The sequence below is a fragment of the Periplaneta americana genome, chromosome 15, assembly GCF_040183065.1.
Source record: "Periplaneta americana isolate PAMFEO1 chromosome 15, P.americana_PAMFEO1_priV1, whole genome shotgun sequence".
Taxonomy (NCBI): Eukaryota; Metazoa; Arthropoda; class Insecta; order Blattodea; family Blattidae; genus Periplaneta; species Periplaneta americana.
In genome coordinates, this window is record NC_091131.1 from 79,828,420 (window position 1) to 79,846,222 (window position 17,803).

Consider the following 17,803-nt stretch of genomic DNA (forward strand, 5'->3'; position numbering starts at 1 on the left):
CAATGAGGGATTGCCTACTATTCGCTTTACAGCTCTGCAAAATCTTTTAAATACTCAAGCAGGTAATATGGTGCAATTTGGTTCCAACTCATTCCCTATCGCAATATTGAAATACTTGTCCCTCTGACTACAATTACACAACGTCGATCTGCCCTGAAAGCAGAGAAAATATTCCCTTATCGTTGTACACTTTCTAGATAATAAATATTACCTGTTTTCCAACCGCCTTCAACCCTCCTCGCATAAGAATGGCAGCCAGCCGATACACTTTCTCCTTTTCCTCTTTGGTAATTCCTAGAGTATCCATTTCATCCTATTCATAAATAGAAAGAATGTTAATAAGCATCACTGAAAGAAATAAGTAGCTAAACCATCATCACAATAAGTAGCACTTACATCCTGGACAGAGTAGATGGCATCTTGGAATTCGCCATTCACAACTGATTCTGCAACAGCACAAAGTTTTATGTTACGCAACTAGATTCAAATTCTCGTCTTTATACTCCTTTTGGGAAATGAAAACAGACTTCATTAGATAATGCAGATTTTGGTAGATATGTACACCCTTTGACACGGAAAATGGTCGCTCTCCTGTAGCGTGCATTTCTCTAAGTATCGTTCGGGTTATCGCGAGATTCACACGAGGAAATATTAAGCATCGAGATCCGAGGATGAAATTAAGTCGTAATAGCGACGTATTTCTAAGTCACGTAGCGACATTATTACTCTCTATGAAGCCTTTATGACTTAGCGATAAAGCTATTTCTTCTCGTTCTAAAGAATAGTCTCGAATCTATTTAAAACTCACGAGTGTAAACACTGCGCACACGATGATTTCCGAGCTATTCCGAGGTGGGACTTAGCCTTTGAATAGCGACCAATTTCCATGTCAAAGGTTGTAAAGTATGTGCCAGTTCAGAAAACCTCTACGTCAGGCCTGGGCGTTATTAACTCGATTGAGTTATTGCAGACTACCCCTTAACTCCCCACTCATCTTCCCCGGCTGAGACAGTTATGTTCCGGACCGATACGAATGCACAGATAGTCAAGCGTTGCTGAGTGACGGATTGTAAAAGACAGCATAGTTTTCGGCTCTCGCTGGTCGCCTAAAGCCCACCATTTCTACACAATGCCTGACCAAGATTATCTTGATGCCTGGTTATTTGTTTCTAAAGCGGAGAACGCGAAAATAACATGGGCGGGGGTATCTCCTTTCCTTTTCCCTTCCCCTTCATGCCCAGGGGTGCTCTACGGTATAAGCATGGCTTCTCAGGTTAATATGGCTTCTCAGGTTAATAAATCGATTTCAGAAGGGATCGTAAAATCCTTTAACATACTGGAATAATATATAACATCAGTACTTCGGATTCTTTTAGACATGTTTCGTAAAATGATGGACCAATGTCTTGTAATATATGAGGAATAATTGAGAGAATCAAATTTAGCTTCAGATTATGCTAATTCGTAGCTATAATATCAAAGAATGAAGCAGGAAATGCAGTCTCTTGAAGAACTTATATTTTGTCACGAGGACAATAATATATAACATCAAATACTCCGTAACGACATCACCCACGATCTTCACGCGTAACAAAGTATAAGGACGTAGCGTCAAAACAATGCATAATCAAACATGTATTAGTGAATTGAGCATGTATACAGTATATTGGCTATATAAACACCATTACAATAACATAGGCTGCTTTGTGTATTTTCATTCTATAATGAAACATGAATTAATATTGTTTTACAAAAGAAAGCTATAAGGATAATGGCAGATGTGCGTAAAAGGTCACCATGTAAAAAATATTTTCCAAAATTTAGAAATATTGACCTTACTTTATGAGCACATTTTTTTCTGATGTTTTACATTAAAGTCCAAGATACAACATTCATCATTTTAATACAACACAAAAATCAGATCTCCATTTACCCTCTGTTAGTCTCAGCGGTTATAAAAAAGTAGTTCGCTATTCGTGTATTATGGTCTTCAATGCACTGCCCAATTACTCGTATCTTAAAGTTTCAGAAAAATGCTAACAACATTTCTGTACACTCATACCTTCTACTCAACTGATGAAATACTTAAGCTCGCAAATTGAATTATTCTACTGTATTTACTATGTAGGCCTATTGTATATTTTTGTATAATTTTGACTTATTCCACATCTCAAAGCTATCTTCCAATGCTGACATAAGATCTATGGAATATAATAACAAATAAATTAAATTGAAAATGAACCTTTCCTATCACTTTGTAACCTATGTTTCATTTATATCCTGTATTATATGCACAACTAAACAAATGAGTTCACAAACTGCACCTCTTCTAAGGAAATTCTAATTGAATACAGATACGATTTATCAAAATCATACTCAACATCATCATCACTTTTCCTCCCAATATATCTACAACATTGTGTATGAATTATCCAGATATTTATTATGGAAATTCAAATAGACTTAATAGTATATATAGTGATAGCATGTTATTTAACATCTGAAATGGTTACTCCGCAACGAGAAATGGCCTCGTGCCCTTTGCCGGGGACAATATTTATATGTCGCAAATATATTACACAGGACCCACAGCTCTAAGGATTTCAACATCATACTCCATCGGCAAGTCAATCGTGCTATCAAAAAAGGCGTGCGTTATATGGCAGTAAAAATTTTTAATAGCCTTCCTATTGATATAAAAAATGAAACTCAAAACATAAAATTATTTAGGGCCAAATAAAAGAAGTACCTAATTTCTCGCGCCTTCTATTCTGTAGGTTTCATGACATTCAACAACGCTTCATGAATATTTCAACTAGACTGTGACTATAATTTATAAAGACTTTATAGTACTATTAAGATTTTTTTTTCATTTGACATGTTCCATATTCTAGCTGTGAAGCGATGTACGAATACCATGGAATGTAAATAAATAGTACAATACAATACAATACAACGCCCTTTAAGCTTCATGGCTTTCCTCCTGGCTTGAAACCGCGAACTTTGCGAAATCCGAAGTTCGCGGATTTTAACTACAAGATCACTGAGAAAGCCCACACGCTACTGTCGTGGTTCTATCTACTCAGTTCTCATCTTGGATGATATAATGGTTACAATTGTTACCGCTGAATTCGAGGTTCGCGGCTTTAAATTCTGCCGAGGGTGATGGATTTCCAAAGACGATAAAAATCCTCAGCATGACTTCCTTCGGGAAGGAACTAAAGCTACAGATCGCATGTATTTGATTTATGGAAATTAAAAGAATCTTGTCTCTGGTAGAGGGTACCAGGCAACATTTTCTTCTCATTTTTTTTTCTACTTCAAAATTTGTAAACAGCATACTTAATGGAATCAATGTGCACATGAAGTTCTTTATCCTCCACCCACAATTCATAACAAATCATACTCAGTTCAGCTGTACTTACCATGATGTCCTGAAATCATGTCATAGAAGATGCAGTAGGACTCCTCAATCGCCCGCGGTGGCAGAGTCAGAATCTTGTCCACCAGATCTGAGACAGACCGAACAAACCAATCTATTGAAGTTAATTTAATTAATTAGTCCGTGGTGCTACAGCCTAGACCGACCAGCTGGCTGCTGGTCTCACGCCCACATGACGAAGCAGAGGTGGACGATCATCCAACCAGAATGGAGGTATCGTGTGGTTAGCTCGATGATCCCCCCAGCCGTTATAGCTGGCTTTCGCAACTGGATTTCGCTACCTATTGTAGCTCCTCACGTGCATCACGATGCTGGGTGGGCACTGGTCCCATACACTGACCGAAATTTCATGAGAAAATGTCTTCTCCTATGAGGACTCGAACCAGCGCGCATTCCGTAACACGAGTCCTAGGCAGGATGCCTTAGACCACGACGCCACGGCGAGGGACATCTATTGAAGTAACGTTTGTTAATTTAATTAACAATGTGTATTATGAGCATTGATTTCATTGAAGCAGTAAGAAAAAGTACTCTCAATTTTCATCCATTAGGATTTTCGTTTTTACGTATATGGCACCTTATAAAAAACATCCCGAACGTAGCTGAGTTCTCTGAGGCGTCATGCCTTGCACTAGCGTTACAGGATGAGCACTTGTTCGATTCGTCATGGGGGAACACGTTTTTTTTCATAAAGTTTCAGTCAGTGTATTAGAGATGGAAACCCCGATTCATTTGAAAGAATTGATTCAGTTGTAATGATTCACTGATATAATTCGTTCATTTGATTCAGAAGTTATCAGATATCAATATGTACGTATAAGACTGGATTTCAATTTCTATTCAGCGATGTCGTTCACTTATTCACTTTCACGCTTTGCCCACTAAATGACAGCATATTGAGGTTGACTGAATTAGTGAAAAATTGACGCAGTAAAAAATGTAGGCGCTCGTGCTCTGGTGGTCGAGTTAATTGACATAATAATATAAAGATATTAAAAACATGGATAGATGTAAAACAAGTGTCTATTCTTTCCCGACATTTTACATTTCAATGCCTGAATATGATTCTGGTCATGCGGTACATTCTCAAGGGACTAAAAATAACCATAACATAACTGTTCCTAAAATAATGTAGATTGTCCCAGGTATGTAATAGCCATTTTGTTATGGGTGTGAAACTTTTTAATAAAATTCGTCTTAACATTAGAAATATTAGAGTCTTTAAAACTAAACTAAAAAACGTGCTCTTTAGTAAAAACTTTTACACAATACAAGAATATATTCAATGTATTTTAATTAATTTTATATAAACAGTTTTACGTAATTCTGACTAAGGCTATTGTTGTAATTTTATATTATTTAATGGCTTTTAAATAAACTCGACTAAACTATGTTCTAAAAATATCACCTTTTATGTGTTTGTAATACCGATATTTACAACTTTGTTGTTTTTTTTTTTAATTTTTCTGTAGGCCTAAATTGATATTTTTAAACTTCAAGCATATTTTTATTCAACAAATGATTAGAGATGTTGCCTTATTCTGTTTACGACAAAGATATTTTTATTAACGTGATAAGTAATAATAGTCTTCATAACTTTAAGATTAAATTAGACATGATTTTTATGAATAAGTTGGCCTACGTAAATCCAATTAAGATTCAATCATAAGTTCGAATGGGCTAGACTGGTAATTAAGAAAAAGACAGTTGATACACAGCGAAAACAGAAATTTTATTACCTACCCGTTTCAGAAAACATATACCAATTCATTTAAATACAAACACAGCATTGAAAACTTCTATTCATCAGTCTACAACGATTAATAAAAACAGTTGATCTTAAAAAAGTTCTTCTATCAGCCACCAGATGTCGCACACCCCAACGTACGTTGTACAGATCTTATATTTTATCTCTGCCTCTGTGCAACGTCATGTTTGCGGTGGGGAGGAGAGGAAATAGCAGAAGGTTATAATGTTTTTTAATACGCTGACAGCCAAGGCTAAGATAACCACTTGAAATTTAACGGTCAATTACCGGCAGAGATAAAATGAAACATCCGTATCAAAGTTATGTCACTTTGTTTCGCTGCCTTCAACACCGTTTCTCCAACCTGCAATCAAAAGCGAACGTGCCCTTTCTATATGACATAGAACGATGAAGTAACCTTGACTCAGAAGCTTCACTACAGAAAATGAACGGGGACCAAGCAGACGATCGGTTAACTTTCGTTTACAAAAGAATCGATTTATTTCGTTTACTGAATTATGATTCGTTCATTCAGTTTAATGATTCGTTCATTACGAACGACTCTTTTTACAATCCCTCCCATCACTACAGTGTAGCAAGCAAACTACACTCCGTTTATGAACTCTGTAGAGTAAGTCAACGCATTTGAGTGGAGCCTACAAGTGAATGGGCTTAAACTATTAGTGCGGGAATGTGTTGCGGGCTGCATCGACTCACGGTCGCTAAGGAGTAAGATGCGCATGACAAGGTGATAGGTAGGGTGGCATTTTAGACGCTCGTCTTCAAGCAATGCTTTCCCCCAGAGCGGTCATTGGACTGGCCCCCTCCACTCACCACTTGCGCAAAGGACTTGTTTCGGTCCCTATATTCTACAGATTCCATAAACGGAGTATAACTATAACGGCTGGGGGGATCACCGTCCTGCCACAAGTTACCCCGTACCGGTTGGATGATTGTTTACATCTGCTGAGGCATGTGGACGTGAGGCTAGCAGTCCGCTGGTAGGCCTTCGCCTTCTATGAGCTCTTGCCTAACGGATTTTTATAGATCACATAACTATGCAGCTAAATTACAACCTTAGCCGTAACGTACATCGCGGCCGACGCTCAGAGGTGATATTCTGAGTAACTTGCTATAACTTACACGACTCCAGAGCAGAGGCGATCAACTTGCGACACAGATCGACGTTGATTCCAAAGAGCTCATCCTGAAATCCCAAACAACAGAATTCAATTAGCTATATAATTAATAGAAGTGCTTTCACTTCTCTGCTGTGTTTGTTTCCTTTTCAAGTAATCACATACCTTTAAGATATTGACTGCCTGACGAATGCAGTCATCGCCCTCAACAGAGAACTCAAAGTCCTTCAGAACAAGAGCCATGTCTGATACCTGGAACAAAAGATTGCACTTTTTATACAAACAGAAAATGTTGCAACGTTTTTCTTGTAGCCGCCGATTATTATCTCTCGCTCACAGAAGAGTCACAATTACATTCCCAATTCGTCCACCGAGTTAGCTTTTTGGTAGCTTGTCTACCTCCACACTTGCCGGCTCGGGTTCGATTCCCGGCGGGGTCAGAGATTTTCGTGTAAAATTTCTACCACGGGACTAGGAGAGGTGGCGGTGCACAACTTCTAATCTCTAGATCAGCGGTCATCAAAACAGTGCACGCTTGGGCTAGCGTCTCTTACCCGCGGACAAGACACAGCCCTAGCGTGCAATCGTGGCTGCTGGCGGGTATGCTGTCTTTCTATCTCTTATGCATGACGGAGCAGAGTTCCTTATCCTCTATGCACTCTACCCATTTCAGTGAGTACTGACGACCATTGCTCTAGATCAGACGTCTCAATAGGGTCTTCTCGGAGCACTTCCTCCTCTTTTTCTTTTTCAATGTAAGAGTGGAACATGATGCGGGACCAGTTCGTGTATCTCCGGATGACGTCATTGACCGCGACGTTAGAATAGACATCTGCAACCGCTACGATGTTGTGTCCATCTCCGAGGAAAGAATGTCCTTATTACCGCAAATGTATGAAGAAATAAAAGCTTTCATAGGGAGACGAAATTGTGGGAGTCGCAAGTTTCAGTGGGTAACTGTTACCATTTTATTAATCTAAAACTGTTATCTAATTTGATTCAAGACCAGTGTAACAAATATAATGAAGTACTGAAGGACTTGAGAAAAGAATTTGAAACCAGATTTAAGATTTGAATAGTTCTAATTTAAAATAATTGTTTGTGAATTTCTTAGATGTTTAGGTTATTTTTAATTATTGAAAACATTACGAAACATTATTTAACTATTATTGTAATTAATATATTAATATTAACGTAACATATGAATACTTACTTTAACAACCAACAAGTTTAATTGTAATTTTATTATTATTATTTAATTGAATTTTATTTTATTAAATATAGTATATTAAAAAAAAAGAGCGCTACCAAAATCCATTTACTAGAAATGAAATATTGTTATTGTTTAGTCAACTGTCCGAAGACAGGTCTAAACCTCACAAGTGATACCAACAAGGCACCACTTATGAGGCAACTAGGCCAGGAGATAATGGAGTAAGGTGGCCAGTTCCTTGTGCTTAAATAATTACGTAACATGTATGGTTCTTCACTCTTCAGATATCTTCTTTTTACTCATTGGTAGTATATAATTAGAAAAAAAAATAAATTTATTATTATTATTATTATTATTATTATTATTATTATTGTTGCAAACTACTTAAGAAATTCCTTCCGAAAACCGTCTATTGTCACAGTACAGCTCAAAAGTGCAGCTTTGTGGAATTTCTCCCGCGCCAGTTGCAACTTAGCTCGCTCATGCTTGTAAAATTAATCAACGATCGGCTATCTTCGGGTACTGCGCTTATCTCTTCAGCTGACTATGTTATCTACACTCGCTCTCTGTAACAACTTTCATGCGTTGGCCTTGAGACGCCTGCTCTAGATTGTGCACCAATATGCCTGGATTAAATCCCGAATCTCTCCGCAGTGCATATGAAGAGAAGGTATATGTCACTGTTGATAGTGGGGACGTCAAGCCAGGCGGCCCTGCTATTCGACAAAAGTAGGCTACGTGCCAGCACCCGGTTTCCCCTTCTCTCTTCCTCATTTTCATTATCATCCTCACTCATTCCCTACACTACACTTACAAGAACACTTGCACATACACTCAGCCTAGTAAATGACGTAACTCTTCACAGACACATCATTCACAGCGTGGCCCGCCGAAGTGGTGTGCAACTTGAAAACGGGTCACAATCCTGCCATCTCTCCGCAATATGCAGAACCCGAATCGCGCAAGTGAAGTGTATAGGCACTGGACACACACACACACACACACACACACATTCCCGATTCGTGCAAAACAAAACTTAGTCGTGGATTTTTACTTCTGATTGCGGTGAGATGAAAAGCTACTAGAGGATGAAAATGTTTAGCCTACATGTTTGGGAAAGTTGTATTGTGAACTAGTCGTTACTTTGTAAAAGTTTTTTCACTCCGACTTATACACTAAGCTCTAATGCTTAACCTATGAGTTGCCATAGCTTCCCGAAATAAAACAATTTTTTTTTAATGTTAATAAAAGTACTTTATTTAAAATTATCAATCTTTTAAGAACTAAGTTTTTACAAACAATAATGAATAGAGATAACCCTATCGGAGAAATAAAATCCCGATGCAATGTTTAAAACCGAAAATCCGTTCTACACGATATATCAGTTGAGAAATCAAATCCGAATCTCTTTGATTTATAGTCAAGAACGTTACCACTTGGGTCACTGTCTACACATCTACATTGCTGATAATTCAACGGTAGTACAAAAATTGTCCCTTGCCGCGTCTGTGGCTACACTGATAGAGCGCTAGCCTTCCGTCCAGGCGGCTCGGGTTCGATCCCCGGTCAGGTCGTTATGGAATTTATGGCGAACAAAGCACACATTGCATAGGGTTCTTCTTGAGGTACTCCCGTTTCTTTCTATCACTCCATCAACACTCTCCACTTCCCCCTCATTTCATCTATCATCCGCAATAGTAAAAATAGGCTGAGGCAGTACGGGTTCCCGATGCTGATATAGAAAGGCCTTGGTGCTCCGGGCCCCTGGCGCATATCCGGCAACTCGTTCGCGAAACGGGACCTGGTTCTATCAGGGACTGAGGCAGAATGGCCCACCTGTCGGCGTCGGATTCACGAATGCCACCCAGGTCAGCAGCCGGACTTGAAAATCATCGCATATAAGGGCGCCAAAGCGTGCCTAAGTGAACGGACCCGTCCAGGATCCAGCCCTCGTCAAAGTAAAACCAAGCCAAAACTGTCTCTTTGCCTGGAAGGATGGACGCTAGTGAAACTAGACTCGCACGGTCACCTAGTGTGGTTGTTTACGGAAATGTGATCTCCGACTACTGCACGAATACAATGTCGATACTAAAACCTGCAATACAGCTGAACATAATACGTAACTCCTGCAGTATGTTATTTAATACATGCTCTGCAGTTTTATTTTAGAAGACGTGATGGTTAACGACCAAACGCGTGCCTAGGTCACGGGGTGGAAGAGTGCCAACAGTACACTCGCGGACATCTGTATTCAGTTTGCATGACGTCAGCTAGTTGTGAGCGAAAATCAGAAGTCCATCAATTGCAGTCGATACCTCAGATACAGTGGTCATAGCTAGAGCCCGAATGTTTAGGCATTTATTTTTGTTAAAACAAGCAAGCATATAGGCACTAAAAATAGTAAAAATAGTAATTATTCATGGAAACAGACCAAAAAATAGACAAATACTTAATAAACTATCCCATACGGTACTCACTTTCCTTGGTTACATGTCACAACAAGATGCTTTTTAAAGTTGTCAACTGTCATAGTGAGCCGCCTGTCAGAGAGAACGTTTTTCATGGTGGAAAAAGAACTTTCTACTTCTAGTGAAATGATTGCACCAAACTTAAAACAACTTATTTCAGAAGGACTGCCTCTACTTTCTTTCAGAGATCGGGAAAAACCGACTGTGTTTTGTCTCAAAAAGAGGGATGTGAGAAGGGATTAGAGACTTCAAAGTATGCGTGACTTGTGCGTGCAAGCGACAACAGTAACGGGACCTGGAGACTTGCTTTTAATACTTCCCTCATCCCCTTTCTTTCGCTGGTAAACCCCGAAGTGACCTGAGTACTGAAGTTATACTGTTCAAACATCTCTGTTAAGTGACATAAAAGATGGATTCGGTAGGGGAGAAAAGTTTCAGACTTCATGGAAACATATGTATTGCTGGAGAACAAGATTCTCAGCAAATATTTGTGTAAGGTGAATATATATATATATATATATATATATATATATATATATATATATATATAATTTGTACAACCGTTCTTTTTTGTGTTTTGATATAATTCGTGTGCGGTTTATTTTAAATGCATTAAAATATAGAAAATGTACAATAACGACGTAAAAAGGCTAAAAAAGGCATTTAACAACCCTAAAATATGCCACAGGAGCTAAAATAAGCAGAAAAGGCAAAATAAAAATTGGGCCTATCGTCCCCAAATGTGTGGAAACGTGTTTATCTCTAATAGATCTTTCATACATACACTCAGTTTAAAAAAGGCATTTTGCCTAACATCCGGGCTCTAGTCATAGCACACAAAAATGTTAAGGCAAAACTGTGGTATTATGTTAAGCTTACGATTGAATCTTGTCTGAGGCCTGGGCATATTTTGTAAGTTGTACTTTACATACATAATTATTTGTTGAGTCATGAGTAGAGGTATCCCAACCTCACGAGGATTTCATCAAGTAAGTAGTCAAATAAAGTGGAAAATCCTCCATGAGTATAACTTATGTAGTTAAAATATTATGAATCCAGTATTTCCTTTTTATTGTTTTGGATATTTATTTCTTTTCTTTCTGCCTTTTCACATAAGTATGCTGAAGCTACTATGTGGACCATTTTAAACACTCTTCGATTCGATTCGATTCGATTCCACTAGATGTGAGCGGCAGCAGGCGTTTCGTTTCGATTAGGTTCGATTCCACTAAGTCGGAGCGGGACTTAAGTCCGATAAGTGCCCGGGTGGCATTCATGAATCCGATGCTAACAGGTGAGTCATCCTGCCTGAGCCCTAACAGAGCCAAAACTTCACCCTATACTGCTGCAGATCATAGATGAAATGAGGAGGAAGTGGAGAGTGCTATGGAATGATAGAGGGAAACGGGAGTTCCCCGAGAAAACCCGTCTAGATGGAAAACCAGCGCGCTAACCCTTGAGCCACAGACTTGGCATGGCCTGCATCAGGAACAAAGTTCATTTTCATGCCGTGAGTCCGTGAAGCTCACCAGCTGACTAGCTAAGTTTCGTTGACAATCTAGGTTTTGAGCAGGCAACCCCACTCATCCCTATACCAACCCTGCATGTGTTGCCAGCAGGCGGCAGAGGAATGCTATGAAATGATAGTGGAATGGAGATCAGAAAGAACGATGTTTTTCTTTAGTTGGTTATTCAACGACGCTGCATCAACTACTGGGTTATTTAGCTTCGATGGAATTTGTGATAGCGAGATGGTATTTGGCGAGATCAGGCCGAGGATTCGCCATAGATTACCTGACATTCGCCTTATGGTTGGGGAAAACCTCGAAAAAAACCCAACCAGGTAATCAGCCTAAGCGGGAATCGAACCCACGCCCGAGCGCAACTACAGATCAGCAGGCAATCGCCTTAGCCGACTGAGCTACTCCGTGGCCCGGAATGATATTGATGCCTAACGTGTAAAAACGGGAGAACCTCGAGAAAAACTCGAACTGAGCTCTTGTCCGTCACAAGTGTCATTGTCGATTTTGCATTGAAAAATCCCGGGCCTAATCAGAACTCAGACCAGGATCGCTTGCGTGATAGGGAACATCGCATAAACAGGATACAGATTAACAGAGAGAAAGACTTAATTTTGTATTCCATTTTCTATTTATCATGTAATGCGAAATGCGTTAACTGTACTTGTATATGAAAGTGAAGACATCGCTATACCGTCCGAATTGACCATTTCTTACGTCATCCGGAAGTCCTAAGAAATTATGTGTTCCTTTTTTAGATTTTGGCTGCCACACGTAGAATTGGCAAAGGAGCCGTAATAATTTGCACGACAATGCAGAAAACTATGTGTGCAAGCTTTCACTTTTAGTATAGACTAAACACTCTAAACAAACAAACGCCTCAAATTATAGAATTTGAATTCATTATCCCTTTTTGTTGTAATGAGAGAGTGAAACTTGGGTATCTCCCCTCACTACACATAGGAGTGAAAACGCACTCAATTGATTGAAACCTTTTCATATTCTTTGGCTTCACATCACTTAAATATCCCCTCAACTAACCCACTAACCTTGTCATATACCTCGGCTTCACGTCACTTAGCTATCCCCTCATTTAATCCATCTAACCGTCTAACTCAGCGGTCATCACAACACTGCACTATCGGGATATCGTCCCTTACCCGCGGACTAGACACTGCCCTAGCGTGCTTTCGTCACTGCTGGCGGGTATGCTGTCTCTCTATCCCTTGTACATGACGGAGCAGAGTTCCTTACCCTCAATGCACTCTAACCATTTCAGTGAGTGCTGACGACCATTGGTCTAACCCATAATAATAATAATAATAATAATAATAATAATGATAATAATAATAATAATAATCCATGGCGCTACAGCCCGTGAAGGGCCTAGACCGACCAGCCGGCTGCTGGCCTCACGCCCACATGCCGAAGCAGAGGTGGACGATCATCCAACCAGAATGGAGGTATCGTGTGGTTAGCACGATGATCGCCCCAGCCGTTATAACTGGCATTCGCAACCGGATTTCGCTATCTATCGTAGCTCCCCAAGTGCATCACGATGCTAGGTGGGCACCGGTCCCATGAGAAAATTTCTTCCCCCATGAGGACTCGAACCAGTCCTAGGCAGGATGCCTTAGACCACGACGCCACGGCGCGGGACGGTCTAACCCATAACGAAACGAAAATCAGACGTCAGTCCCGTGTGTGATGTAGGCCTAAGGACGATATCGAAGATTGGCCAGAAAGCACTACTGTTTGTGATATATCAGAAAATACAAATATATGAGGAAATTAGTCCTTTACATAAAAGCTTCACGTCTGCTGATGCACGTGGACATGAGACCAATAGTCGGCTGGTCGGCCATGGCCTCTCATGGGCTGTCCTGCCACGGATTATTATTATTATTATTATTATTATTATTATTATTATTATTATTATATACCTAGAAATAACCTTAGTGATCAAATTGTGGATATAAATTACAGCTATTTCTTAGTGTGGCGGGATGTAAAGACTCCACCTCACGAGCAGCAGCAGGGATGTCAGCTTTTCATGCTGGTCATTTTTGCACCAAGAAAATACTTCGTAGTCATTTCCGTTAGAGTCTAAGTGAACCCTAGAAACTTAGTGCTGTCGGAAGAGTTAAATCAGGGATTCTTAACCTTTTTTTGGCCAAGATCCAAAGTCAACTAGGTGATCAACTTGCGCGGCCTGTGGATCCATTTTGAAGTTCAACAGTGTTATTGTAATAATACCGTATATTAGACCAAAGAAATCACTACTAATACTCTTCAACCTGCAGACATTATTGTGTTTGCATTACTTTTCGTAAAAACGTAGTTCTGAAAAACCTTATAATTTTAAATTAAGTACTATGTACTTCCATACATCATAGTAATATATTAAATTAAGTACCTGGATTAAACTTTTTCTTAGGGAAGCTACGGCAACCCATCCCGAAAACCATGGCGACCTAGTCGTAGCTCGGTCGGCTAAGGCACTTGCCTGCAGATCCGGAGTTGTGCTCGGACGCGGGTTCGATTCCCGCTTGGGCTGATTAGCCTACTTGCTTGTATTCTTTCAAGATTTTCCCTAACTTTATTGTTTTCATAATGCATGACTTGGTTACTGAAGCCTGATTTATCATTGTGGAAATTTGAAAATAATATCTACACCACTTGTTGAGAAAAATTGTATCTACATTTTTTTAATGTTTAGTTGGGACGCCGGAGGGAAAAAGACCTTTAGGGAGGCCGAGACGTAGATGGGAAGATAATATTAAAATGGATTTGAGGGAGGTGGGATATGATGATAGAGATTGGATTAATCTTGCTCAGGATAGGGATCAATGGCGGGCTTATGTGAGGGCGGCAATGAACCTTAAAAGCCAGTAAGTAAGTAAGTTTTAGGCAAAACTCACATTTAATTACAACAGCGTATATTTAAAAGTCAAAACGGGTCTTTAAAAACAGTGAAATCTAAGTGATTTGCTACTAGGCCTACATATCAACCAGTCATAATCGAATTCTTAATCATTCATTCAATGATCATTTAAATTCTTCTATTATAGGTCTTACATATCAATATTTGTAGGGGAGGGGAAGATTCTATGGACTTACACACTAGACATCGACACGGACAACACAGAGCTTAGGGGCCTCCAATGAGATACACGCAGGACGGAACAATAACAAAGGCCATCCAATCCATGCCCGTGGCGGTATTCGAACCCACGACCGCACCGCCTAAGGGTAACGCGCCTTAGACCACGTAGCCACCCGGTCCGGCGAATTCTTAATGCATGTAAAACTGAATAGAATTCCTTATAAATATTGTTTGATAATTTAAACTTCTAATCCCCTTCGGGCGTCCTCTTCTTAAATTAGAGTTTCGCAGTGATAAAGACAAACATCAATTGAAGAGTCCACATTTATGACAAGACTGTGCTGGTTTTTCTCATCTACCGGCCTACGGACTGAGATAGTTTTCAAGTGGCATGCACGAAATCAGAAACTTTTAGACAAGGATTGGCGTTGTTGTGCAAGAAAACAAGCTTAAAATATGAACATAATCATATATAGGGTGAACCGTAAGTAATGTCTCAAAATTATTTAAGATGTGCCTACTTTTCGTTCTTTCAGTCGATAATTAGGTATGCCTTAATTTTCTGGCGAAATGGTAGCAAAATAGGGAGTGTCTTGATTTTGCAAAAGAAAGCCATTAGAATTCTATGTCAATCAAACTATCTTGAACATTGTCGACCTCTTTTCAAACAATCACAGATATTAACTGTCATAAATTTACATATATACGACCTAGTCCTTTACACTTGACAAAATATAGCCAATATACATGATCATGAAATTAGAAATAGTGAACAAATTAATATTCCATACTGTAGATTACATAAAACTAGTACAAATTTTTCTGTCATGGGAATGAAATTATATAATAAGCTTCCCAGTCAATATTATAAGTTACCAACCAATAGTTTCAAAACTAGATTTTATAATTGACTTTTAATTAATCCTTTCTACTCTGTAGATGAGTCTCGTAACATAAATTCATACGAAATTGTTTTTTAATAAAGTTATTTACATTTAGTTACAAATATTACATTAAGAGTGAAGTGTTTTCATTAATTTTAGAGTTTCAAAATGTTTTGTGTTTTCATTCTAATTAAGCTTTACTGTTTTCAATTATATGTGTATTTTCAAATGTATGTTTTTGTGACGAAGCCTATCACTATATGTTTAATGGCTTAATAAATTGAATTGAATTGAATTGAATTGAATTGAATTAACTTCAGGGGTTGTTCTTTGAAATATTTCAAACAAAAGAGTTTAATACAATTTGCTCGTTTTTACTTCCTTTTCGAGAAAAAAAAATTGTTTTATATGAAACATTTGATACCGTGTTTTGGGAACGTCATTTATTGAATTCCCAATATGCTCAGTTAGTTTAAAAGAGCAGTGTATTATGATAACAAATGATTGAAAGAATTTTAGTTTTGTCCTTTAATTGTTTAGAAGTTTAATCCGAACAGATATGTAACATTGCAAAATTCCTTTGCACAACGAAAAGTTACATTTCTTCGGATAAAATTTCTACACGATTAAAGAACGAAACTAAAATTCTTTCAATCGTTTGCTATCATAATACACTGCTTACTTAAATTGACTGAACATATTGAGAATTAAATCAATGGCTTTCCGAAAGAATGCTATGAAATGTTTCATGTGAAAGAATTTTTATTCGAAAAGGGAGCAAAAATGAGCAAACTTTTATTAAACGTTTTTGTTTGAAATATCTCAAAGAATAATCAATAACCCCTTGCAATTAACGACATTACTTACGGTTCACTCTGTACTCTAAATCATAAAAATGGACAGCGAGTTTTGGGATCACGTTCAATTATTAGGATTACTTATAAACTTCGGTGAAATTGGAACCCTATATTATTAATTTCCAAGGACTATGGAAGCTACGTCCTGACCATTGGACACACCACAGCCGAAAACTGTCCATGTTGTGGTCATAACTTTCAAACCACAGCAAAGGGTTAGCATCTGCAAGCAAAGGTTATCTAGACTTGTTAGTAACCGTTGCAGGTTGTGCCTACCTATCAGAAATGTGGGTGTTGCGAAGAGCTGAAGGTGAGCTGCTTGGTGCCTCTGAATCTTCTGCCATCCCGATCCAGCGGACGCCTCATATAGGCCGCCAAGGAGCGACGTGGCTCGACGTGGCGTACGGAAGCTTCGCCTCATTGGCTGTTGCTATCAGCTGACCACATGAAACTTGTTAATATTTTAAGGAAAAGAGCCAAACCACCGAAACAGCCTAAATAATTTACGCACATTCAAACCACGCCAGCGCGACTTCACAGGGCTTCTATTTTACAACTGACCGTTTGCATACCTCTACTTTTCTTGTGGTTTTAATGCCTCAGTAAAGCATACAGTTGATCTCAAATAGTACCACAAGCATTGAAACCCAAGACTACTAAGGCTTATTTTTTAATAACACTTATCTTTTTATTAGTTAATACTTACAAAGCAGACACTGCAACAAGGAGGCTGATATAGTATCAGTAAAAACCCCCCTAAATTGAACACTTACGGTTTCACCAAAATGTTTATAACTTACAGAGATGTTCAAGATATAGAGGGGAACAAAAATATTGAAGAGTATGATCCCAAAACGCTTTCAGTTCATTTTTATGAAAGGATTGGACAAGTTTTTTATCCATCGGTCTACGGATTGAGCAAGTTTTCAAGTGGCATGCACAATAGCACAAACTTTTAGGCAAGGATTGGCGTTGGTTTGAAAGAACACAAGCTTAAAATATAATGATTAAGGTCTCATAATCCTATATATGTATAAATCATTAAAATGGTCAAATTGACTGAGCACTCTTCGGGTGCTATTCATAGACATTTCGCTAGCCCGCACTACTAGTGTGCTAAACTAGCCCCGGCTATTGACTGGTTACTTGTACGGAATTCATAGCATATCATTTCGCTAAGACTGGTTTATGAATACGAAAAACATTAGTTCGCTGATCATCCACCGGAAGCCCGCGCTAAGAATGTCTATGAATATGGCCTGTAAATTCTAAATGCAGTAGTATAGGCCTACCTTGGATGTGGTACTGAACATGGAAATCATACAAGGTGTTTGATGTTATAAACAGTGTAATAGCTGAGTAATTATCGCTTATTTCAGTAACCTAAATATAAATTCTGTGAAGTGTTTGTTTAAGTGGTACATGCT

At 38.7% G+C, this 17,803-nt stretch overlaps 1 protein-coding gene across 2 annotated transcripts in view; it reads right to left on the reverse strand.

Moving 5' to 3' along the window:
- LOC138715144 (nebulin-like) overlaps positions 1 to 16,757 on the reverse strand; it is a 29,767-nt gene extending 13,010 nt beyond the window's left edge. For both annotated transcript variants that reach the window (XM_069847695.1, XM_069847694.1), the window contains exons 1-6: positions 16,653 to 16,757; positions 6,494 to 6,580; positions 6,333 to 6,396; positions 3,426 to 3,512; positions 397 to 446; positions 212 to 313 (exon numbers count right to left, since the gene is read on the reverse strand). In XM_069847695.1, the coding sequence (XP_069703796.1) occupies positions 212 to 313; positions 397 to 446; positions 3,426 to 3,512; positions 6,333 to 6,396; positions 6,494 to 6,571 (381 nt within the window). In that variant the 5' untranslated portion in view covers positions 6,572 to 6,580; positions 16,653 to 16,757. The remainder of the gene's footprint in view (positions 1 to 211; positions 314 to 396; positions 447 to 3,425; positions 3,513 to 6,332; positions 6,397 to 6,493; positions 6,581 to 16,652) is intronic.
- Between the last annotated feature and the right edge of the window lie 1,046 nt (positions 16,758 to 17,803).